The sequence below is a fragment of the Trichomycterus rosablanca genome, chromosome 14 (genome assembly GCF_030014385.1).
Source record: "Trichomycterus rosablanca isolate fTriRos1 chromosome 14, fTriRos1.hap1, whole genome shotgun sequence".
Classification (NCBI taxonomy): domain Eukaryota; kingdom Metazoa; phylum Chordata; class Actinopteri; order Siluriformes; family Trichomycteridae; genus Trichomycterus; species Trichomycterus rosablanca.
This window is the reverse complement of record NC_086001.1, coordinates 17,031,365-17,055,230: the sequence shown is the minus strand read 5'-3', so window position 1 is coordinate 17,055,230 and position 23,866 is coordinate 17,031,365. Positions and strand designations below refer to the sequence as shown.

The window sequence follows — 23,866 nt, the reverse complement described above, 5'->3', positions numbered from 1 at the left end:
GATTATTTATTATGTTATTGTATTTGATTATTTATAATGTTATAAATGTATTTGATTATTTATAATGTTATAAATGTATATTATTATTTATAATGTTATAAATGTATATGATTATTTATAATGTTATAAATGTATATGATTATTTATAATGTTATAAATGTATTTTATTATTTATAATCTTTTAAATGTATTTAAGTATTAATAATGTTATCAATGTATTTAATTATTTATAATGTTATAAATGTATTTTATTATTTATAATGTTATAAATGTATTTTATTATTTATAATCTTATAAATGTATTTGATTATTTATAATCTTATAAATGTATTTGATTATTTATAATGTTATAAATGTATTTAATTATTTATAATGTTATGAATGTATTTGATTATTTATAATGTTATAAATGTATTTGATTATTTATAATGTTATAAATATTTTTGAATATTTATAATGTTATAAATGTATTTGATTATTTATAATGTTATGAATGTTTTTCATAGTTATAAATGTATTTGATTATTTATAATATTATAAATGTATTTGATTATTTATAATGTTATAAATGTATTTGATTATTTATAATGTTATAAATGTATTTGATTATTTATAATGTCATAAATGTATTTGATTATTTATAATGTTATAAATGTATAATATTATTTATAATGTTATAAATGTATTTGATTATTTATAATGTTATAAATGTATTTGATTATTTATAATGTTATAAATGTATTTGATTATTTATGTTATAAATGTATTTGATTATTTATAATGTTATAAATGTATTTGATTATTTATAATGTTATAAATGTATTTGATTATTTATAATGTTATAAATGTATTTGATTATTTATAATGTTATAAATGTATTTGATTATTTATAATGTTATAAATGTATTTTATTATTTATAATGTTATAAATGTATATTATTATTTATAATCTTATAAATGTATTTGATTATTTATAATCTTATAAATGTATTTGATTATTTATAATGTTATAAATGTATTTGATTATTTATAATGTTATAAATGTATATTATTATTTATAATGTTATAAATGTATTTGATTATTTATAATGTTATAAATGTATTTGATTATTTATAATGTTATAAATATTTTTGATTATTTATAATGTTATAAATGTATTTTATTATTTATAATGTTCTGAATGTTTTTTATAATGTTATAAATGTATTTGATTATTTATAATATAAATGTATTTGATTATTTATAATGTTATAAATGTATTTGATTATTTATAATGTTATAAATGTATTTTATTGTTTATAATGTTATAAATGTATTTTATTATTTATAATGTTATGAATGTTTTTTATAATGTTATAAATGTATTTGATTATTTATAATGTTTTAAATGTATATTATTATTTATAATGTTATAAATGTATGTTATTATTTATAATGTTATAAATGTATAATATTATTTATAATGTTATAAATGTATTTGATTATTTATAATGTTATAAATGTATATTATTATTTATAATGTTATAAATGTATTTGATTATTTATAATGTTATAAATGTATTTTAATATTTATAATGGTATAAATGTATTTGATTATTTGTAATGTTATAAATGTATTTGATTATTTATGATGTTATAAATGTATTTGATTATTTATGTTGTAAATGTATTTGATTATTTATGTTGTAAATGTATTTGATTATTTATAATGTTATAAATGTATTTGATTATTTATAATGTTATAAATGTATATCATTATTTATAATGTTATAAATGTATTTGATTATTTATAATGTTATAAATGTATTTTATTGTTTATAATCTTTTAAATGTATTTGATTATTTGTAATGTTATAAATGTATTTGATTATTTATAATGTTATAAATGTATTTGATTATTTGTATTGTTATAAATGTATTTAATTATTTATAATGTTATAAATGTATTTGATTATTTACAATGTTATAAATGTAATTAATTTTAATGTTATAAATGTAATTAATTATAATGTTATAAATGTATTTGATTATTTATAATGTTATAAATGTAATTAATTATAATGTTATAAATGTATTTAATTATTTATAATGTTATAAATGTATTTGATTATTTATAATGTTATAAATGTATTTGATTATTTATAATGTTATGAATGTATTTGATTATTTATAATGTTATAAATGTATTGGATTATTTATAATCTTATAAATGTATTTTATTATTTATAATCTTATAAATGTATTTGATTATTTATAATGTTATAAATGTATTTGATTATTTATAATGTTATAAATGTATTTGATTATTTATAATGTTATGAATGTTTTTGATTATTTATAATGGTATAAATGTATTTGATTATTTATAATGTTATAAATATTTTTGATTATTTATAATGTTATAAATGTATTTTATTATTTATAATGTTATGAATGTTTTTTATAATGTTATAAATGTATTTGATTATTTATAATGTTATAAATGTGTTTGATTATTTATAATGTTATAAATGTATTTGATTATTTATAATGTTATAAATGTATTTGATTATTTATAATGTTATAAATGTATTTGATTATTTGTAATGTTATAAATGTATTTGATTATTTATAATGTTATAAATGTATTCGATTATTTATAATGATATAAATGTATTTGATTATTTATAATGTTATAAATGTATTTGATTATTTATTATGTTATTGTATTTGATTATTTATAATGTTATAAATGTATTTGATTATTTATAATGTTATAAATGTATATTATTATTTATAATGTTATAAATGTATATGATTATTTATAATGTTATAAATGTATATGATTATTTATAATGTTATAAATGTATTTTATTATTTATAATGTCATAAATGTATTTGATTAATTATAATGTTGTAAATGTATTTGATTATTTATAATGTTATAAATGTATTTGATTATTTATAGTTTCATAAATGTATTTTATTATTTATAATCTTTTAAATGTATTTAAGTATTAATAATGTTATCAATGTATTTAATTATTTATAATGTTATAAATGTATTTTATTATTTATAATGTTATAAATGTATTTTATTATTTATAATCTTATAAATGTATTTGATTATTTATAATCTTATAAATGTATTTGATTATTTATAATGTTATAAATGTATTTAATTATTTATAATGTTATGAATGTATTTGATTATTTATAATGTTATAAATGTATTTGATTATTTATAATGTTATAAATATTTTTGAATATTTATAATGTTATAAATGTATTTGATTATTTATAATGTTATGAATGTTTTTCATAGTTATAAATGTATTTGATTATTTATAATATTATAAATGTATTTGATTATTTATAATGTTATAAATGTATTTGATTATTTATAATGTTATAAATGTATTTGATTATTTATAATGTCATAAATGTATTTGATTATTTATAATGTTATAAATGTATAATATTATTTATAATGTTATAAATGTATTTGATTATTTATAATGTTATAAATGTATTTGATTATTTATAATGTTATAAATGTATTTGATTATTTATGTTATAAATGTATTTGATTATTTATAATGTTATAAATGTATTTGATTATTTATAATGTTATAAATGTATTTGATTATTTATAATGTTATAAATGTATTTGATTATTTATAATGTTATAAATGTATTTTATTATTTATAATGTTATAAATGTATATTATTATTTATAATCTTATAAATGTATTTGATTATTTATAATCTTATAAATGTATTTGATTATTTATAATGTTATAAATGTATTTGATTATTTATAATGTTATAAATGTATATTATTATTTATAATGTTATAAATGTATTTGATTATTTATAATGTTATAAATGTATTTGATTATTTATAATGTTATAAATATTTTTGATTATTTATAATGTTATAAATGTATTTTATTATTTATAATGTTCTGAATGTTTTTTATAATGTTATAAATGTATTTGATTATTTATAATATAAATGTATTTGATTATTTATAATGTTATAAATGTATTTGATTATTTATAATGTTATAAATGTATTTTATTGTTTATAATGTTATAAATGTATTTTATTATTTATAATGTTATGAATGTTTTTTATAATGTTATAAATGTATTTGATTATTTATAATGTTTTAAATGTATATTATTATTTATAATGTTATAAATGTATGTTATTATTTATAATGTTATAAATGTATAATATTATTTATAATGTTATAAATGTATTTGATTATTTATAATGTTATAAATGTATATTATTATTTATAATGTTATAAATGTATTTGATTATTTATAATGTTATAAATGTATTTTATTATTTATAATGGTATAAATGTATTTGATTATTTGTAATGTTATAAATGTATTTGATTATTTATGATGTTATAAATGTATTTGATTATTTATGTTGTAAATGTATTTGATTATTTATGTTATAAATGTATTTGATTATTTATAATGTTATAAATGTATTTGATTATTTATAATGTTATAAATGTATATCATTATTTATAATGTTATAAATGTATTTGATTATTTATAATGTTATAAATGTATTTGATTATTTATAATGTTATAAATGTATTTCATTTTTTATAAAGTTATAAATCTATTTTATTGTTTATAATGTTATAAATGTATATTATTATTTATAATGTTATAAATGTATTTGATTATTTATACTGTTATGAATGTATTTGATTAATTATAATGTTATAAATGTATTTGATTATTTATAATGTTATAAATGTATTTGATTATTTATAATATTGTAAATGTATTTTATTATTTATAATGTTATAAATGTATATTATTATTTATAATGTTATAAATGTATTTTATTATTTTAATGTTATTAATGTATATAATTGTTTATAGTGTTATAAATGTATCTGATTATTTATAATGTTATAAATGTTTTTGATTATTTATAATGTTATAAATGTATTTGATTATTTATAATGTTATAAATGTATTTGATTATTTATAATGTTATAAATGTATATTATTATTTATAATGTTATAAATGTATTTGATTATTTATAATGTTATAAATGTATTTGATTATTTATAATGTTATAAATATTTTTGATTATTTATAATGTTATAAATGTATTTTATTATTTATAATGTTCTGAATGTTTTTTATAATGTTATAAATGTATTTAATTATTTATAATATAAATGTATTTGATTATTTATAATGTTATAAATGTATTTGATTATTTATAATGTTATAAATGTATTTTATTGTTTATAATGTTATAAATGTATTTTATTATTTATAATGTTATGAATTTTTTTTATAATGTTATAAATGTATTTGATTATTTATAATGTTTTAAATGTATATTATTATTTATAATGTTATAAATGTATGTTATTATTTATAATGTTATAAATGTATAATATTATTTATAATGTTATAAATGTATTTGATTATTTATAATGTTATAAATGTATATTATTATTTATAATGTTATAAATGTATTTGATTATTTATAATGTTATAAATGTATTTTATTATTTATAATGGTATAAATGTATTTGATTATTTGTAATGTTATAAATGTATTTGATTATTTATGATGTTATAAATGTATTTGATTATTTATGTTGTAAATGTATTTGATTATTTATGTTGTAAATGTATTTGATTATTTATAATGTTATAAATGTATTTGATTATTTATAATGTTATAAATGTATATCATTATTTATAATGTTATAAATGTATTTGATTATTTATAATGTTATAAATGTATTTGATTATTTATAATGTTATAAATGTATTTCATTTTTTATAAAGTTATAAATCTATTTTATTGTTTATAATGTTATAAATGTATATTATTATTTATAATGTTATAAATGTATTTGATTATTTATACTGTTATGAATGTATTTGATTAATTATAATGTTATAAATGTATTTGATTATTTATAATGTTATAAATGTATTTGATTATTTATAATATTGTAAATGTATTTTATTATTTATAATGTTATAAATGTATATTATTATTTATAATGTTATAAATGTATTTTATTATTTTAATGTTATTAATGTATATAATTGTTTATAGTGTTATAAATGTATCTGATTATTTATAATGTTATAAATGTTTTTGATTATTTATAATGTTATAAATGTATTTGATTATTTATAACGTTATAAATGTATTTGATTATTTATAATGTTTTAAATTTATTTGATTATTTATAATGTTATAAATATATTAGATTATTTATAATGTTATAAATGTATTTGATTATTTATAATGTTATGAATGTATTTGATTATTTATAATGTTATAAATGTATTTGATTATTTTCTGCTTCAGAACTGAACAAGGATTTCTGCTGCTCCTCGTGTCCACGTTCCTCTACAACCCAAAATCAGCTCCACAATCACATCAAGAGCTGCAGCCATGATAAATATGAGACTCTGGTGAAGATTAAGACTGAACATGAGGATCTGACGCCCACCAGAAGCTCCAGTAATCAGCAAACGTCCTCTGGTACTGTTAGCATTAACACCTCTCTCAGTCCCACACAGGAAGAAGGAAACGTCTGCTCACAGTGTGGGAAGAGCTTTAAGTACCAGTGTCGTCTCAAAATACACCAGCGCATTCACACTGGAGAGAAACCGTGTCAGTGCTCACAGTGTGGGAAGAGCTTCAGGTTCCAGTGTCATCTCAAAATACACCAGCGCATTCACACTGGAGAGAAACCGTATCAGTGCTCACAGTGTGTAAAGAGTTTTAATCAACAAAGTGCTTTTAAAAGACACCAGCACATTCACACTGGAGAGAAACCATGTCAGTGCTCACAGTGTGGACAGAGTTTTAATGGACAAAGTGATCTGAAAATACACCAGCGCATTCACACTGGAGTGAAACTGTATCAGTGCTTACAGTGTGGAAAGAGTTTTAATCAACAGATTGATCTAAAAAAACACCAGCACATTCACACTGGAGAGAAACCATATCAGTGCTCACAGTGTGGAAAGAGTTTTAATCAACAGGGTAATCTTAAAATACACCAGCGCATTCACACTGGAGAGAAACCATATCAGTGCTCACAGTGTGAGAAGAGTTTTAATCAACAGGGTCATCTCAAAATACACCAGCGCATTCACACTGGAGAGAAACCATATCAGTGCTCACAGTGTGGAAAGAGTTTTAATGGACAGAGTGATCTGAAAATACACCAGCGCATTCACACTGGAGAGAAACCGTATCAGTGCTCACAGTGTGGAAAGGGTTTTAATCAACAGAGTGCTCTCAAAACACACAAGCGCATTCACACTGGAGAGAAACCGTATCAGTGCTCACAGTGTGGAAAGAGTTTTAATCAACTGAGTAATCTCAAAAAACACCATCACATTCACATTTTACAGAAATGATGCTCACAGTGTTGGAGCTGCTTTGCTCATTTATCAGCACTTAGACACAAGTGTGACTCATCAGATTGTAACAAACAAGCTAAAATATAAAATATCGTGAGTGAGTGAGTGTTGGGGAGAAATGGTTAGCAATTAATGAATTATACTGTGTAATTAATAGGTCATTAATTACACAGTAAACAATAATAAGTCAATAATAATAATAAAAGTATAAATCTTTAGGTTAAACTATTACTGGGAAGTAATGTGATTATCTATAGTGGAGTGAATGGTGGGTAGAACCAGGAGGTTTAGAGCCTGATGTACAGTGGGGTCAAAAAGTATTTAGTCAGCCACTGATTGTGCAGGTTCTCCTACTTAGAAAGATGAGAGAGGTCTGTAATTTTCATCATAGGTACACTTTAACTATGAGAGATAAAATGAAAAAAAAAATCCAGGCAATCACATTGTAGGATTTTTAAAGAATTTATTTGTAAATTATGGTGGAAAATAAGTATTTGGTCACCCACAAACAAGCAAGATTTCTGGCTCTCACAGACCTGTAACTTCTTCTTTAAGAAGCTCTTCTGTCCTCCACTCCTTACCTGTATTAATGGCACCTGTTTGACCTCGTTATCTGTATAAAAGACACCTGTCCACAGCCTCAAACAGTCAGACTCCAAACTCAACCATGGCCAAGACCAAAGAGCTGTCGATGGACACCAGGAAGAAAATTGTAGACCTGCACCAGGCTGGGAAGAGTGAATCTACAATAGGCAAGCAGGTTGGTGTGAATAAATCAACTGTGGGAGCAATTGTAAGAAAATGGAAGACATACAAGACCACTGATAATCTCCCTTGGGGTCAAGATCTCATCCCGTGGGGTCAAAATGATCATGAAAACGGTGAGCAAAAATCCCAGAACTACACAGAGGGACCTGATGAATGACCTGCAGAGAGCTGGGACCAAAGTAACAAGGCTACCATCAGTAACACACTACGCCGAGAGGGACTCAAATCTTGCAGTGCCAGGCGTGTCCTCCTGCTTAAGCCAGTACATGTCCAGGCCCGTCTGAAGTTTTCCAGAGAGCATATGGATGATCCAGAAGAGGACTGAGAGAATATCATGTGGTCAGATGAAACCAAAATTTAACTTTTTGGTAAAAACTCAACTCGTCGTGTTTGGAGGAAGAAGAAGAACCCAAGAACACCATACCTACTGTGAAGCATGGGGGTGGAAACATCATGCTTTGGGGCTGTTTTTCTGCAAAGGGGACATGACGACTGATCCGTGTTAAGGGAAGAATGAACGGGGCCATGTATCGTGAGATTTTAAGCCAAAACCTCCTTCCATCAGTGAGAGCATTGAAGATGGAACGTGGCTGGGTCTTCCAGCATGACAATGATCCCAAACACACCGCTCGGGCAACGAAGGAGTGGCTCCATAAAAAGCATTTCAAGGTCCTGGAGTGGCCTAGCCAGTCTCCAGACCTCAACCCCATAGAAAATTTGTGGAGTCTGCATTGCCCAGCGACAGCCCCAAAACATCACTGCTCTAGAGGAGATCTGCATGGAGGAATGGGCCAAAATACCAGCTACAGTGTGTGCAAACCTGGTGAAGACTTACAGGAAACGTTTGACCTCTGTCATTGCCAACAAAGGTTATGTTACAAAGTATTGAGTTGAACTTTTGTTATTGACCAAATACACTCACAGAAATATTTAACCCCAACTTTTAAGATTTATGTAATTTTATTACATGACAAATTCCCATTTACTTTTTTTAGATAATTTTAACACAAACCTATCAAATAAACCTTACATGATGCATATTCATTTGTGTAATAAAGCCTATTTATTTTTAATGCATAATCCCCAGGTTTATGTATTCAGTATTAATAAAGTATAATTACTCTAAATTAATAATAACGAGTGTATTTATTTAAAATACATAAAGAATATTGTTTAAATTGCATAATAATCAGGTTCCCTCTACAAAATAAATACCATATATTTATTTGAATTACATGTCATTTATGCTTATGTAATAAACCAAATTAATACAAATGCATTACATTCATGCAATTCCTTTCCATTTAGTACAATCTTAATGATGCAAAACAATCAGACCACCTTGTTGATTCAACAGCTTTATTAACATTAAAACCTCACAATAAAAATATTGAAAGCATGAAATTTAAATTTAATTTCAGTCATAATAATGTATTTAAATTAAAGACTTGTGTACATTCATAACACGAGTTCCAGTTTGGCAAAATTTTCCTTCAGTTTTAGAGAAAAAAAAAGGACTACTTGAGTGACCAAAGGCTTTGGTAGGAAATGAAGAACTTTTTTAGTACCTTTTAAAACACTTAACTAGCTCCCATTGAACCTGGAAACAATTCAATAAAAATCTGGCTTGAGCTGAGCCACTACAACACTGCCAGCTAACACTTTAGAAACTACCCATCTGAACCCACCAACACAGCCACACTCACACCCCTGTTAAATGATTCAACACCAGAGAAACAAAAATATCCTTTACAGATACAAATTTATAAAACAGGTAAACTTCAAGAACTAAGGAATAATTTAAACACAAAATCCTGTCGGGGTTGAAGAAAAATAAAGCAGGGGCTGTGTAAGTGCATTATTGACAACCAAATCAATGGAGCAATTTGAGTTTTAGTGCCTGTACCTTTGGTGAAAGCTTGGTTGAGTCCAGATCCATTAGGATTTTCTGGTACACCTCGAATGTACGCGTCAGGCTTTTTGGATAGCTTAAGTTAAGTGCATAAATCAGCCCATAAAGCATCACGCATGCATGGCTGACACTCTGCAGGTTATGGAGAACTTCCACGCCTTCCAGCACAACAACAACATCAGCAAAGCGTGACCTTCTGCTCGGACAGTGTAGATGCCCATGGTCTTCTCTGCAATGTCTGCCTCAGCCTCTCTGGATTCAATGTCCTGGAATATAAAGAACAGAATGGGCTGTGTAACCCTAACCTTGACCACCAAAATCTAAGCAGCTCATCCTTAGGCCAAATAAGTGTTCATTTAAAGATATTTCTTTAAAGCACTGCATATATGCGTTCATGAGAATGAGACCTTTGATCACCTCCTAAATGTCTGGAACGAAAGTAAGTCTTGAGGATGCATTTTGTGTTTTTGTTAACATGAGATTATACACAGCCTACTCTCAAAATGTGCACTTTTCTCTATCAAGGTGACAACAACAATTCAAACTGACAATTATCTTTCACAATAGTCTTGTTCTCCACCATTGAGGGTAAGTTTTTGTGCCTCTTTAATACGAAGGGATTTCTGGGGAGACTGCAGAGACTGCTCTTCTCCCAATGAAGCCTTTGACCTGCCAGAAAAAAAAAATACAATTAACAAAACACCAACTAAAAATACATATATATATATATATATATATATATATATATATATACATATACATACATGATGCAGGGAAAATGAATTGAAGGAAAGGAGGCAAACCTCTCCAACCACCTCTCCCTCCTAAGCTCTTGTAGAGGTAAGGTTTACTCCTCTCCTATCCAACCCTCTCCAAACCTTCTCACTCTCTCTCATCTTACCCTCCTTACTGGCATAATAGACTTGATGCACAAGCTCCACTACTTTGACAGGAAGATCTTTATTTCCTGCATATACTATAAGTTTAATTAATTAATCAGGTGTGCAGTACTACTCTTGAATATTGTGCACTTTTCTGCCAAGGTGACAATTAAAAATCTGACATCCTTTAAAGACTACTTAGTCTTGTTCTCACATGTTTGAGCTGAGCTTGGGCACCTAATGAATCACTTTAAACAATAAGATAGTACAGAAAATAAAGAGGCAGTCTTCCAGTCAGAAAGTGGTGGAGTGTGTATATCAAGCCTGTTAAGTCTAAAGCTGACTCACATTGTGTTTTGCCCAGTTTTGGCTACCTAGTGACAAAACTTGACCTTGTGAAGTAATCGACAGGGGAGGTGCTGGGCAGCATAAAAAAGTGAGCTGTCTTTCATTGGCCTAAGAGAGGACAGTAGGAGTAAGAGGAGGGCTGGAGGGAACCTTCTCTCTCTCCCTTTACCCCTCTCCTGTTGGAAACGGCCCTCTTCAAGTCAATATTCAGCCCCAACAGCAAAAACAATTCATGTTTCCAACTGCACTGCATTATGACTTACCTCTTGACATCCGGCTTTGGTTTTACTGACTGCCTCAGATCCTCAGCTGCCTTTTGACAGAAAAAAACAATTATCCCACAACAGTAAAAAGAGCAGGAGGGAGAGACAAAGAGAGACCAAGAGGAGAGTAGGTGAAGACACAGTGTGAGAGGTAGAGAAAGTGAAATAGACAACAGCTAATCAGTCTTGTGTCGGTTATAGTTTCAATTAACATGTCCACATACTTGCCATATATTCAAAGAAGACAAAAAGGCTTCCTTCTCTATGATGTTCTCAAGGCGCTGAAGCAGACAGTTCGTAAGCATCCTACCCCCCACAAACAAACAGTAGAATCCAACTGATCAGAACAAGGAATCAAAATGACTTGACCTTTGAAAGGCATTTCTTAATACACACTTACAAAACATGCTGCTGGGTCATAAGAACTTGAAGTGCCTTTGTCCTTACCTTGTTATTTTGGCGAGAATTGTCGTCCCCGTTATAGCGAGGGCATTTAGGTGCCAGGATCTGGTCCACTTTATCCTCAGGCTCCTCTGGACCAAGTGGATTTACTTCCTATAAAGTGACAGCACTACCAACATTTGCCTTGTGGGAATTTCTCATTCTAAAACAACCCATTGGACTCAATGATGAACTATTGGTGGTCATGTGTCCTCATCTCATTCTTATGAACGCAACATATCAGGCACATCTGGATGGGAATTACATCTGGCACAAAGGACAGTAGGCTGACATACCACATATTCTTTAACCAGTGTGTCCAGGTCTTCATTGAGGTAGATGCTCAGACAGCTCAGCACACAATCACGCCTGACGTTGATGTCTTCATTCTACAAAAGAAAAAAAAAGAAAAAAAAGAAAAATGTATGCTTGTCAGTATCAGTCACACTAAAACAGGTGCTGAGGCTAACAAAGTCACTGACATTTCCCTACTTGACCACCTCATCACCTTGCTTTACCCCACTCAGGTAAGACTCACACATGTCTAAGTCCATTTAGTAAACAGTCATTTTGAAAGGGCCAGAAAAACTTTTTAAACATTTAACATAAGAGCTTTTCCATATAGCTGAGTCACACAAACCATATGCTTTTCAGATTAGGGAAAAAAACGTACATTATCCATCTGGGCCATTATGGCGGTGATCTTTCTTCCTGCAACTCCGCCTTTGGCATTAAAAACCTTGATCAGGTTGTCTGTCTGACGGTCCAGTTCTCCGAGGAATTTGGAGGTCAGAGGTACAGTTGTCAGTCGCATGAACTCCAAGTTAATCTGTAAAAGGCAACACAGACAGGATACAGATATTCACAGTTAAAGACGATCATTAATAGACCAAGTTACTACACTTCAGATTCACACTTACCTCACTGACATCAAAGAGTGCTGGCCATCTGTCTCGGAACTCTGGAATCGCTGGCTCCTGGAGAACCTCCTGCCTTCTGATCGAGAAGGTATGCTGCATCATCTTCTTGATCTCAGCCTCATTCTGTTTCTTCTTTTTTAACTCTGTCAGTAGAGCCACCCTTTCCGCCTCCATACTCTCTCTTGTTTCACCTCTGGGTATGTTTGGACAGAAATTAACTTCTGCCTTCCTGGGCTTCTTGATGTTGGCCGCTGGCTTCTCCTGGCCTTTCCGTTTATTCTTCAGAGAGTTGACTGCAACCTCAGGATGTCCAGCTCGGCTGAGAAGAAAGAGTTTTATTTTTAAATTAAATGCAAGTCTATAAATCTGTTGGGCTGACATTTAATATCTTGCACCATATTGTGCTGGCACAAATGTGTTTTAGCAAAAGACTTGGTGCTTCGGATAAACAAAATAGAGCCAATTAAATAAAACACATACCTGAGCTTTGATCTGAAGTTCATCATCTTTATTTTCAAGTAGTGCTTCCAACCACAGTAGCCACCGCGAGTGCCTTTCTCCAACAGACATGGGTGGGACTGTATCAGAGCCTTGGCCACTTCTTCTAACTGCTCATCCTTTGGATATGCTGTATACTTCATGATTTCTTCAGCTAGGCCCTCAAGAATATCAGAACGTGTTTTTGGGGTAGGAGACAACAAGGTTCCATGGGCATTGAACTCATTATTTCCGGAGTGAAGTATCATCTTAGCACAGTATGAGAAGCGAGGAACAACAAAGACTTTGGGCCAAGAACAGGACCGGGTCTGTTAATAATATTTTTCTTCTTCGAGTTTTACAGCAGTTGGCGACCAACTTAAAGGGGCATTACCGCCACCTACTGGCGCAAAACATCGTTCCGTTCACTTCCCATAAATTTTATGAAAACCAAACACATACATTTTAAATAACAGAATCTTGTTTGTTTTACAGCTTTGATTATTTAAACCATGTTAGTATGTATTAACTAATTACATTCAATATATTTTAGCATTGATTAAATTATGTAGATAATAATTAATTTTAATGCATACATATAAAAAATATGAGTTTTTAAATAAAATCAAATAGATGTAAATGCATAAAAACTAACTCTGCCATGAATCATTTCTGTGAGTGTACTTATTTTCCACCATCATTTACAAATAGATTCTTTAAAAATCCTACAGTGTGATTTCCTGGATTTTTTTTCTCATTTTGTCTCTCATAGTTGAAGTGTACCTATGATGAAAATTACAGACCTCTCTCATCTTTCTAAGTAGGAGAACCTGCACAATCAGTGGCTGACTAAATACTTTTTGGCCCCACTGTAAGTGAATGCTATCAGTTAATAGTGGAAGTGAATTGAAAAAAAAAATGTATTGGATCGGCTAGCACAGGGGTCGGCAACCCGCGGCTCCGGAGCCGCATGCGGCTCATTCATCCTTATACTGCGGCTCCGCGTGTCTTGGGAAAATTAATTATAAGTACTGTCGATCTTCGGATCCACATATGTATGTGAGCAGCTATTCTCCACCATGAACAATGTTAAAAACAAACGCCGCTCACGCCTTACAGACGGCAGCTTACAGTCCTGCGTAAAGATGAAAGTGACTTCGTACATCCCCGATTTGCAGACGCTGTGCGCAGAGGTTCAGGTCAAGGCTCCACTACACGCTCCGAAAGCCCAAAGGCGATGTAAGGATGACGGCTCACGGCATTTTTTGTTTGCTACATGGATATTTAAAGTTCAGCTTTTTAATTCATTTGAAAGAGACCTTCAACTCGGCGTGTTTTTTATTATTATTTTTTTAAAGAGTTCAAATAAAATAAAATTTAATTTTCACTATAGCACTTCATGGATTTCATAAGCAACACACTATACAGTGGTACCTCGGTATACGTCCTTAATCCGTTCCAGATCCTTGGATTTATACCAAACAGGACGTATACCAAACGAAAATCCTATTGTTATTTACATATTATACGTTGATGGGGTTGTATAAAATAAAAACGGATAGTTCCGGTCCTAAAATCTGATTGGCTGAGCGAAAGCCGCTGTTAACTCCCTGATAAAAGCGCACCTGTAACCACCTTACATCATTCCATATTAATACACCACTGAAAAGAACAAGTACAAACTTGGTTGAACACTATTTTAAGTAATGTACTATACATGGAAATGTCCAGATTAATATAAACAGTAATCCTAATCATTAAGCGGGTGTTCCAAAAAAATAGTGTAATAGTTTGCGAATGTTATGTTCGCCCTAATGTTGCCTAGCAACACTGCACACCGTTAACGGGACTACAGTACCTGTAGCACAGTACCTGAAAATTCACAGAGAGTTATAGCGCGTTATAGCTATAGATTATAGCGCGGGTTGTTCACTAAATGGTAAATTTTTCACGTCCAAACAGGACATATACCAAGTTGGACTTATTCCAAAGCAGACGTATACCGAGGTTCCAATATATACAGTGTTATCTTTATATATATATATATATATATATATATATATATATATATATATATATATATATATATATACAGTGTATCACAAAAGTGAGTACACCCCTCACATTTCTGCAAATATTTTATTATATCTTTTCATGGGACAACACTATAGAAATAAAACTTGGATATAACTTAGAGTAGTCAGTGTACAGTGTGTATAACAGTGTAGATTTACTGTCTTCTGAAAATAACTCAACACACAGCCATTAATGTCTAAATGGCTGGCAACATAAGTGAGTACACCCCACAGTGAACATGTCCAAATTGTGCCCAAAGTGTCAATATTTTGTGTGACCACCATTATTATCCAGCACTGCCTTAACCCTCCTTGGCATGGAATTCACCAGAGCTGCACAGGTTGCTACTGGAATCCTCTTCCACTCCTCCATGATGACATCACGGAGCTGGTGGATGTTAGACACCTTGAACTCCTCCACCTTCCACTTGAGGATGCGCCACAGGTGCTCAATTGGGTTTAGTCCATCACCTTTACCTTCAGCTTCCTCAGCAAGGCAGTTGTCATCTTGGAGGTTGTGTTTGGGGTCGTTATCCTGTTGGAAAACTGCCATGAGAATTAAGAATTAACCATGAATTAAGAACATGGTTCTCTTACAATTTTCTCACATTAAATGCTGATAAAACTGAAATTCTTCTTATAGGTAGAAAATAAATCTAACAAATTCTCAGTGATGATGAAGAACTCAGTCGTCTCTCCTTCCACTCACAATCTTTCATTTCATGCACATATTAACAATATCACGCGATCTGCTTATTTCCATTTACGTAACTTAAATCGTCTACGTCCATTCCTTTCTCCTAGAAGTGCTGATGTTCTTGTTCATGCCCTGGTCACATCTCAAATTGATTATTGTAACTCTCTCCTTTTTGGTCTACCTCATATGGGAGCTAGAGCTTTTAGCTACTCTGCCCCACATCTCTGGAACTCTCTCCCTCCTGACATTTGCACCATTGATTCATTCCCTAGTTTCAAAACATGTCTTAAAATGTATTTCTTTAAACTCGCCTACCCTTAATCTGTGTCATTAATTATGTACTGATGTTTTGTATTGTAAAGTGTCCTTGAGAGTTTTAAAAGGCGCACATAAATAAAATTTATTATTAATATTATTATATGTTGGCACAGATGTTACTTATACTTATTTTTTACACATACGTACTGTAGTTTGGCTCATACAGAGGTGGAAAGTAACGAATTACATTTACTTGTGTTACCGTAATTGAGTAGTTTTTTGTGTACTTGTACTTTTTACAGTAGATTTTACAACCTGTAATTTTACTTTTACTTAAGATTTGTAATTCGCTACATCTTAAATAACTGTTGTTACTGAGTAAAAACAAAAAAACAAACAAAAAAATCAATATCAAACCTACTTGTACCGTTGCAGTTGTAGTCGCAATTGAACTGTTATGGGACGTGTTTTGTTCCGCATTTTTATCAGTGGGAGAGAAATGCTGCAGATTAGACTGAGACAGGGTTATGTGTATGAAACAGAAGGAAACTGCTGCTACCGTGGAAATTAGAAAGTGTTTGGTTATTATTTTAAGTAGTGTTCACTTTTAATCTTGGTGACACCGTGTGTGCGCAGGTTTATATATTAATAATAGGGCTGTCGAAGTTAACGCGATAATAACGCATTAACGCAATCTCAATTTAACGCGATTAAGATAAATAGTGCCATTAACGCAAATTCTAGTTCATGTTGAGACTTGACTGGTAGAACAAACGTTTTAATGTCGGACTTGCCACCGTTTTTCATTTGCGGTTTGTTAACATAATGTAAAAGAGCGTCGTAGCATCTGCACTTGCATAATAAAGAAATAAATACACGCTATATTCACAAGTTGTCGGGAGCAGAACACTTTATTAACTTATTCTGTTACGGTAAAGAATACCGGACAGCTGAGTCAAGCACGTTGTCCATGAACTATGGAAGCCCCAAAGGGTCAAAACACACTCACTTCGTGTAGAAACGTCCATCAAACCATTGGATAGTATTACTGCCTAGTATGTGAGTGAATAAAACTCCCTTACAGTTTTCTCTTGTCCCAGCAGTTTTTAACATAAGTACATTTAGCATAAAATGTGTTCACCATTTTAATTGTAACATTTCACTTAAAAATCCTTGTTTTCTATAACATTTACACAGATTTTTTTTAAATGCGATTAATCGCAATTAACTATATGAAATTCTGAGATTAATCGCGATTAAAAAATTTAATCGTTTGACAGCCCTAATTAATAAACAACCTGTTTATTACTCCGCTGTTTGAGTAGCGCAGTGGGCAGAGCTCGTATTTTTCTGCCCTAGATTCGAGTTCAGCTTAGGGCGAAACTAAAGCAACTGTGGTGGGCATTGCTCCCCCTGGATTTTCTCACTGCCCGCCTAAGCAACATAGCCAGAACCGGGGCTGCATATCAGTGTGTCAGTGTCACTGGATCATTAAGCTCCACTTCGCTACAACTATTAAGATTCTGGAGTGTATATGTGGGAATGTGTGCATGTCCGGATGTGACAAAAATGCCCAGGTTTTATCCCAAGTTAAGATGAGGTCAGGGCTCTGTGACACTGGAGTTCCTTTCAATCAACTTTTCTTCATGTAAAACAGGAAAGGGCCTTCCCTAAACTGTTGCGCTATGTTTAAATCGTTGATTTACTACACCTGGGAGAGTCCTGACACTACAGCGTCCAGACAGTACAGGTATGTCCGGGTGGTGTATTTTAGAAAGTGGTGCAACAGCGACATCTAGAGTTTACATGCGGTACCGCTCAAAAATATAAAAAACACTCGCTCTGTTAATAACAGTGCTGCTGGGTCCTAGTGCCCTGTAGTTCACCTTAAAATAAATGCTAATCACAACAACCGATAAAATAAAAACATTAGTTTAGCATTACGTTCAAAATGGAGAAAGCTGAAAAAAACACAAATGAGGGGATAAAAAGCGTGTGAGGAATACATGTTATATAAAAAAAGGTTTCTTCAGAGCATTTCTTTCCTTGTCTAACTTTGCCAGTTCGTTCAGTCTGTCGTTTGAGTAGAGACTATCGGCCTCGTTTCAAATTATGCCTACTCCCTACTTAGGGCACTACTTAAATAGTGTAAAAACACTCACCTTAAATACAGATTTATTGTTGGATAAAGACTTCACCTCCTTAATTAAACTTTAATTCAATTTAAATCATTTAGCAAGAGAAATAACTCACATCAGCATTTTATAAAGGCTTTCACAAAGCATTAACACATTGAGACGCGTCCTGAAGCAGCTAAGGTAAACGCTACAGACTCCTCTATACTACCTGATTACAGTTTTACATCACTCACTTAATTACTTCATTTTCTTTATTCTTTTACACTATTGTAAATTGTTCCACACTAACACACCATGTCAGTGTCACTGCAGTTCTGAGAATGATCCACCACCTAAATAATACCTGCTCTGTGGTGGTCCTATGGGGGGCCTGACCATTGAAAAACAGAGTAAAAGCAGGTAGAGAAATAGACTGGTTACAGTCAGTAATTGTAGAACTACAAAGTGCTCCTATATGTTAAGTAGAGCTGATAAAATGGACTACACTGATCATCCATAACATTAAAACCACCTTCTTGTTTCTACACTCACTGTCCACTGTGTAGTGTGAACTGAACAGAGATCTGAACACAATCGTGTAGTGTGAACTTGGTATTAGTGGTTAAGGTACTGGGCTAGCAATCAAAAGGTTGCCGGTTTAAGCCACACCATTGGTGAGTTGTCACTGTTGGGTCCCTGAGCGAGGCCCTTAACCCTCAATTACTAGAACTGTGATAAGTGTAAGTAAAAATTGGAGTAGTAAATTGGTTTCTTTGCCATGTAGAGCTTCTTTTCCTCAAGTGTCTGGACACCTTTACTTCCTCTGTGTTGTGTCCACATTCCAGTTCCCAGTTTGTTTCCACATTTCACAACTCAGATTCCCTCAAAATAAAGAGCAGCATGGAGAGCAACTGTAACTTTAATCTTCTATAAACCTTGCACTCTTATTCTGCCTCTGTCCCAACTTTTTATAGCAATTAGTGAAATCTATGGAAATCTTTTCTTTTAGAGAATAAAGACGAATCACAGTTTCTTCTTTTTTTATTACATTTTTACAGAATATCAGCTTTTTACACATCTGGATCTGGTCCACAAAGTCGTCCAGCATTGTCTTAATGTAAAGACATCGTCTTTAAGGCAGCACGTCTCTCTGAGATCCCAATACATGCTTCCACATCGGTGGTATTTTCACATGTCTTGGGTCCTGACGCACCTCCACAGGTACACAAACTGTGTACCTGTGGAGTTTGCTGACACGTCACTTCCGGTGGTACGCACGCTGAGACGCTAGCCTAGTTGTTTGTTTGTAGCCTTTAGCTAAATAACTTTTTATATACGTATGTTTTAAACATATAATTTATACGTTTATCTTCCGTGTGTTGTTGATTTAGTTTTATTTTGTTTATCGTAAAAAAGCGCTTGTGTTTACTAACGTAAATTCGTGCTGTGTTGGAAACTAGGAAACTTCTGCTACCGGCATCCGAACGAAGCCGGTTTTGTTTGTTTTTGTACTTTAGCGCATAAACATCTTAATTATCCAGAATTAAAACCGTTTTCGGTCCGCACGAAGCGCGTTTGTGTTTGGTTGTGTTCTGTATTTCAGCTCTTAAAACACCTTTGTTTTGTGGGGAGTTATAACCGTTTCTGTTCGTAGGAAGCGCGTTTATTTGTTTTGTACACCAGCGCATAACACCGTTCTCCTTTAGAATTACAGCCGCTTTTGTCCGAACGAAGCGCGTTTGTGTTGGTTTGGTTGGTGGTTTTTGTATTCCAGCTTATCATCGCCTGTTTCATCCGGAATTAAAGCCGTTCTTCTGTGACAACCAGCAGAAGCGCCGGTGAATCCAACATAAACATCATCTCCAACTCATCTTGTAAAGCTAAGTACATTTCTTTGTTATTATGGCCCCAGCAGGAGCATTATATCCATGTTCCGAGTGTAATATGTTCAGTTATTCCTTCTCCGTGTTTAGTGATAACTTTATATGTGATAAGTGTAGATTAGTTGTTAGTCTGACGGAGAAGATCTCAGTGTTAGAAGGGCGCATTCGGGCTTTAGAACAGACTACTACTAGTGAGGACTTAGATTCAGCTGTAGCAGCCCCGAATGCCAGCAGTTCAGGTATAGAACCCCAGACTCCGGCATTAGAGCCCTCACAGCGGGGCGACTGGGTGACGTCTCGGCGACATAGTCGTAGGGCAAAGCACCGACCATCTCAGTTGCACGTGTCCAACAGGTTTTCCCCACTCAGTGAGCCACCCGCTGAGCAGCCTGTTAATGTAAGTGCTCTGGTTATAGGAGATTCTCAGCTCCGACACGTGCGTATTGCAACCCCCATAGAGACACCAGCAACCATAGTCACCTGTATTCCGGGGGCCAGGGCGCCCGACATCAGAGCAAACCTGAAAGTGCTGGCTAATGCTAATCGTAGATTTTCGAAGATTGTTATCCACGTTGGCACTAATGATGTTCGTTTACGGCAGTCTGAGGTTACTAAGAGTAATGTTAAAGAGGTGTGTGAGTTAGCTAGGTCGATGTCTGAGGCAGTAGTGTGCTCTGGCCCCTTACCGATTCGACCCAGTGGCGAAACCTACAGCAGGTTGTTGTCGCTGAACCGCTGGATGTCTAAATGGTGCTCAGAAAACTGCATTGATTTTGTAGATAACTGGTCCACCTTTGAGGGAAGGCCTGGTCTTTTGAAGCGGGATGGTGTCCACCCCACGTGGGAGGGTGCTGCTCGCATTTCTTGCAGCATAGGTGACAGGCTTTACCACCGCGTTAGTGTAGCGGCAGATAGTGTTAAATGACTATCCAGAGCCAAGACCAGGCAGCAGACTAACAGGCCTAACCGACTGTCTGCGAGTCGCCATCGGACGTCACCCGGAATCCTTAGGTCACAAACCATTGAGACTGTGTCTGTTTACCGTGGCAGGTGTAAGCCAAAACAAAATCAAAAAGTATGTCATAATAACTTAATTAAAATTAATCTAAATGAGCATCATGAAAACACTAGTAAAGCTAAACTAAAGTTAGGACTTCTAAACATCAGGTCACTTGCATGCAAAACAGTAATTGTAAATGAAATAATTACAGATAATAGTCTTAGTGCACTTTGTTTAACTGAGACCTGGGCTAGACCTGATGAGTATCTAGGTTTAAATGAAGCATCTCCTCCGGGTTACAGTTATGAACATAAGCCACGTCTTAGTGGTCGTGGTGGAGGAATAGCCGCAATTTATGACAAGGACATAGGTCTCACTGTAAAATCAACTCCCATAACAAACTCGTTTGAAGTTCTTATCTCTGACATAACCAATAAATGTTCATCTAATAAAACTAGTATGTTTAAGCTGGTTACTGTTTATCGACCCCCTGGTCCTTACTCAGAATTTCTTAACGAATTTGCCGATTTTCTTTCTAAATTAGTTTTATCAACTAAGAAAGCTTTAATTGTTGGTGACTTTAATATCCATTATGAGGATAAATGTAATCCACTCAAAACTGCGTTTGATTCTATTTTAGAATCTTTAGGCATCACCCAAAATGTAACAGGACCCACTCACCGCTGTAAACATACCTTAGATTTAATACTTACTTATGGTATAAACATAGACAACCTGGAAATTGTACCACAGAATGACTTAATCTCTGATCACTCTCTACTAATTTATGAAGTGTCCCTGTCCAATAATATACAGCAACCGCATCGTTTTAAATATAAGCGCACTATTACATCTGCAACTGCAGCAGCGTTCATAAACTGCCTACCAGAATTACCAAATATACCAGCATCAGAACCTAAAGAACTAGATCAGGCAACTCAAAACCTAGAGACTGTATTGCGCACAACCTTAGATAACGTAGCCCCACTCAAAACTAAACTGATTAGGGAGAAAAAACTTGCTCCTTGGTACAATGACCACACATGCGCACTTAAACAAGCAGCACGAAAATTAGAACGCAAGTGGCGTCACACTACACTAGAAGTGTATAAGATTGCTTGGAAAGATGCTCTAACTGAGTATAAACATGCACTTATAAAAACTAAATCTTTATATTATTCATCCCTAATAGAGAAAAATAAAAACAATCCCAGATTCCTTTTTGAGACAGTGTCCAAATTAACTAAAAACGTTAATGAAACTGAATCTAATATACCGCCTGACTGTACCAGCGATGATTTTTTAAAATTCTTTAATGACAAGATAGAAAAAATACGACTTCAGAGTCAGAGTGTGTCACTTGCCAATGTTAAGTATGGACTCACTCCGAGCAGCATTGGTGATAATAGTAACGAGTTAATCCAACTAAATTCCTTTAATCCAATCTCCCAAAATGAACTAACTGTGTTGATTAAATCATCGAAGTCATCATCGTGTAAACTCGATCCTGTTCCAACTCGTTTACTTAAAGATTTACTCCCAGCTATTGTAGAGCCCCTGCTTACATTAATCAATGCATCCCTTAGCCTTGGATATGTACCTAAATTGTTTAAAAGTGCTGTTATTAAACCCCTGATTAAAAAACCTAATCTTGATCTACATGTACTAGCTAATTATAGGCCAATTTCAAACCTTCATTTTGTCTCTAAGATATTAGAAAAAGTAGTTTCCAAACAGTTATGTTCTTATTTGAATGAAAATTGTATTCATGAAAAATTTCAATCAGGATTTAGACCCAATCATAGTACCGAAACCACATTAATTAGAGTAGTTAACAAGTTGTTAATGTCTTCTGATAATGGATGTGTCTCTTTTCTTGTTCTATTAGATCTTAGCGCAGCGTTTGATACGGTCGATCATAACATTTTACTGGAGAGGCTAGAAAATACAGTAGGTGTTAAAGGACTCGCACTCTCTTGGTTTAAATCATATCTGACTGACCGCTCTCAATTCGTTTATGTAAATAATAAATGCTCGGAAACTACAAAAGTAAAGTATGGTGTTCCACAGGGGTCGGTACTGGGACCGCTATTATTTACACTCTATATGCTTCCACTAGGTGAAATTATTCATAAACATGGCATAAACTTTCACTGCTATGCAGATGACACACAGCTGTATATATCAGCCAAACCAAATGATACTGACACAATCAGTAAGATAGAAGATTGTGTAAACGACATAAAAAACTGGATGTCGTGTAATTTTCTTTTACTTAATTCAGATAAAACAGAGGTTTTACTTGTTGGCTCTAAAGCTGCAAGAGACAAGTTGTCTAACCTGGTGCTAAACTTAAACACGTTCTCTGTTACTCCCAGCCCAGATGTAAAAAA

The 23,866-nt window shown here is 31.7% G+C and overlaps 1 protein-coding gene across 2 annotated transcripts; it reads right to left on the bottom strand.

Annotated features, from left to right (window-relative positions):
- Positions 1-10,315: 10,315 nt before the first annotated feature.
- Positions 10,316-13,685, bottom strand: LOC134326744 (sterile alpha motif domain-containing protein 3-like). 2 transcript variants are annotated; one of them, XR_010014569.1, is made up of 5 exons: positions 13,447-13,685; positions 12,967-13,285; positions 12,720-12,875; positions 12,343-12,415; positions 10,316-10,379 (listed from the first exon to the last, which is right to left on the bottom strand). XR_010014569.1 is itself a non-coding variant. In XM_063008913.1 (4 exons), exons 1-4 carry the CDS (start codon positions 13,605-13,607, stop codon positions 12,410-12,412), a joined length of 642 nt encoding a protein of 213 aa, XP_062864983.1. In that variant the 5' UTR covers positions 13,608-13,685; the 3' UTR covers positions 12,183-12,409. The 2 variants fall into 2 exon arrangements, 1 of the variants encoding a protein (XP_062864983.1); XM_063008913.1 differs by lacking the exon at positions 10,316-10,379 and having other exon boundaries at positions 12,183-12,415.
- Between the last annotated feature and the right edge of the window lie 10,181 nt (positions 13,686-23,866).

Bases quoted from the DNA above. Each gene is read 5' to 3' on its own strand.
- LOC134326744 (XM_063008913.1), bottom strand. From the start codon at position 13,607: ATGAAGTATACAGCATATCCAAAGGATGAGCAGTTAGAAGAAGTGGCC. The intron at 13,286-13,446 runs GTATGTGTTTTA...CTTTCTTCTCAG, and splicing joins AACTTCAGATCAAAGCTCAG to CCGAGCTGGACATCCTGAGG. The intron at 12,876-12,966 runs GTAAGTGTGAAT...TGCCTTTTACAG, and splicing joins CACTCTTTGATGTCAGTGAG to ATTAACTTGGAGTTCATGCG.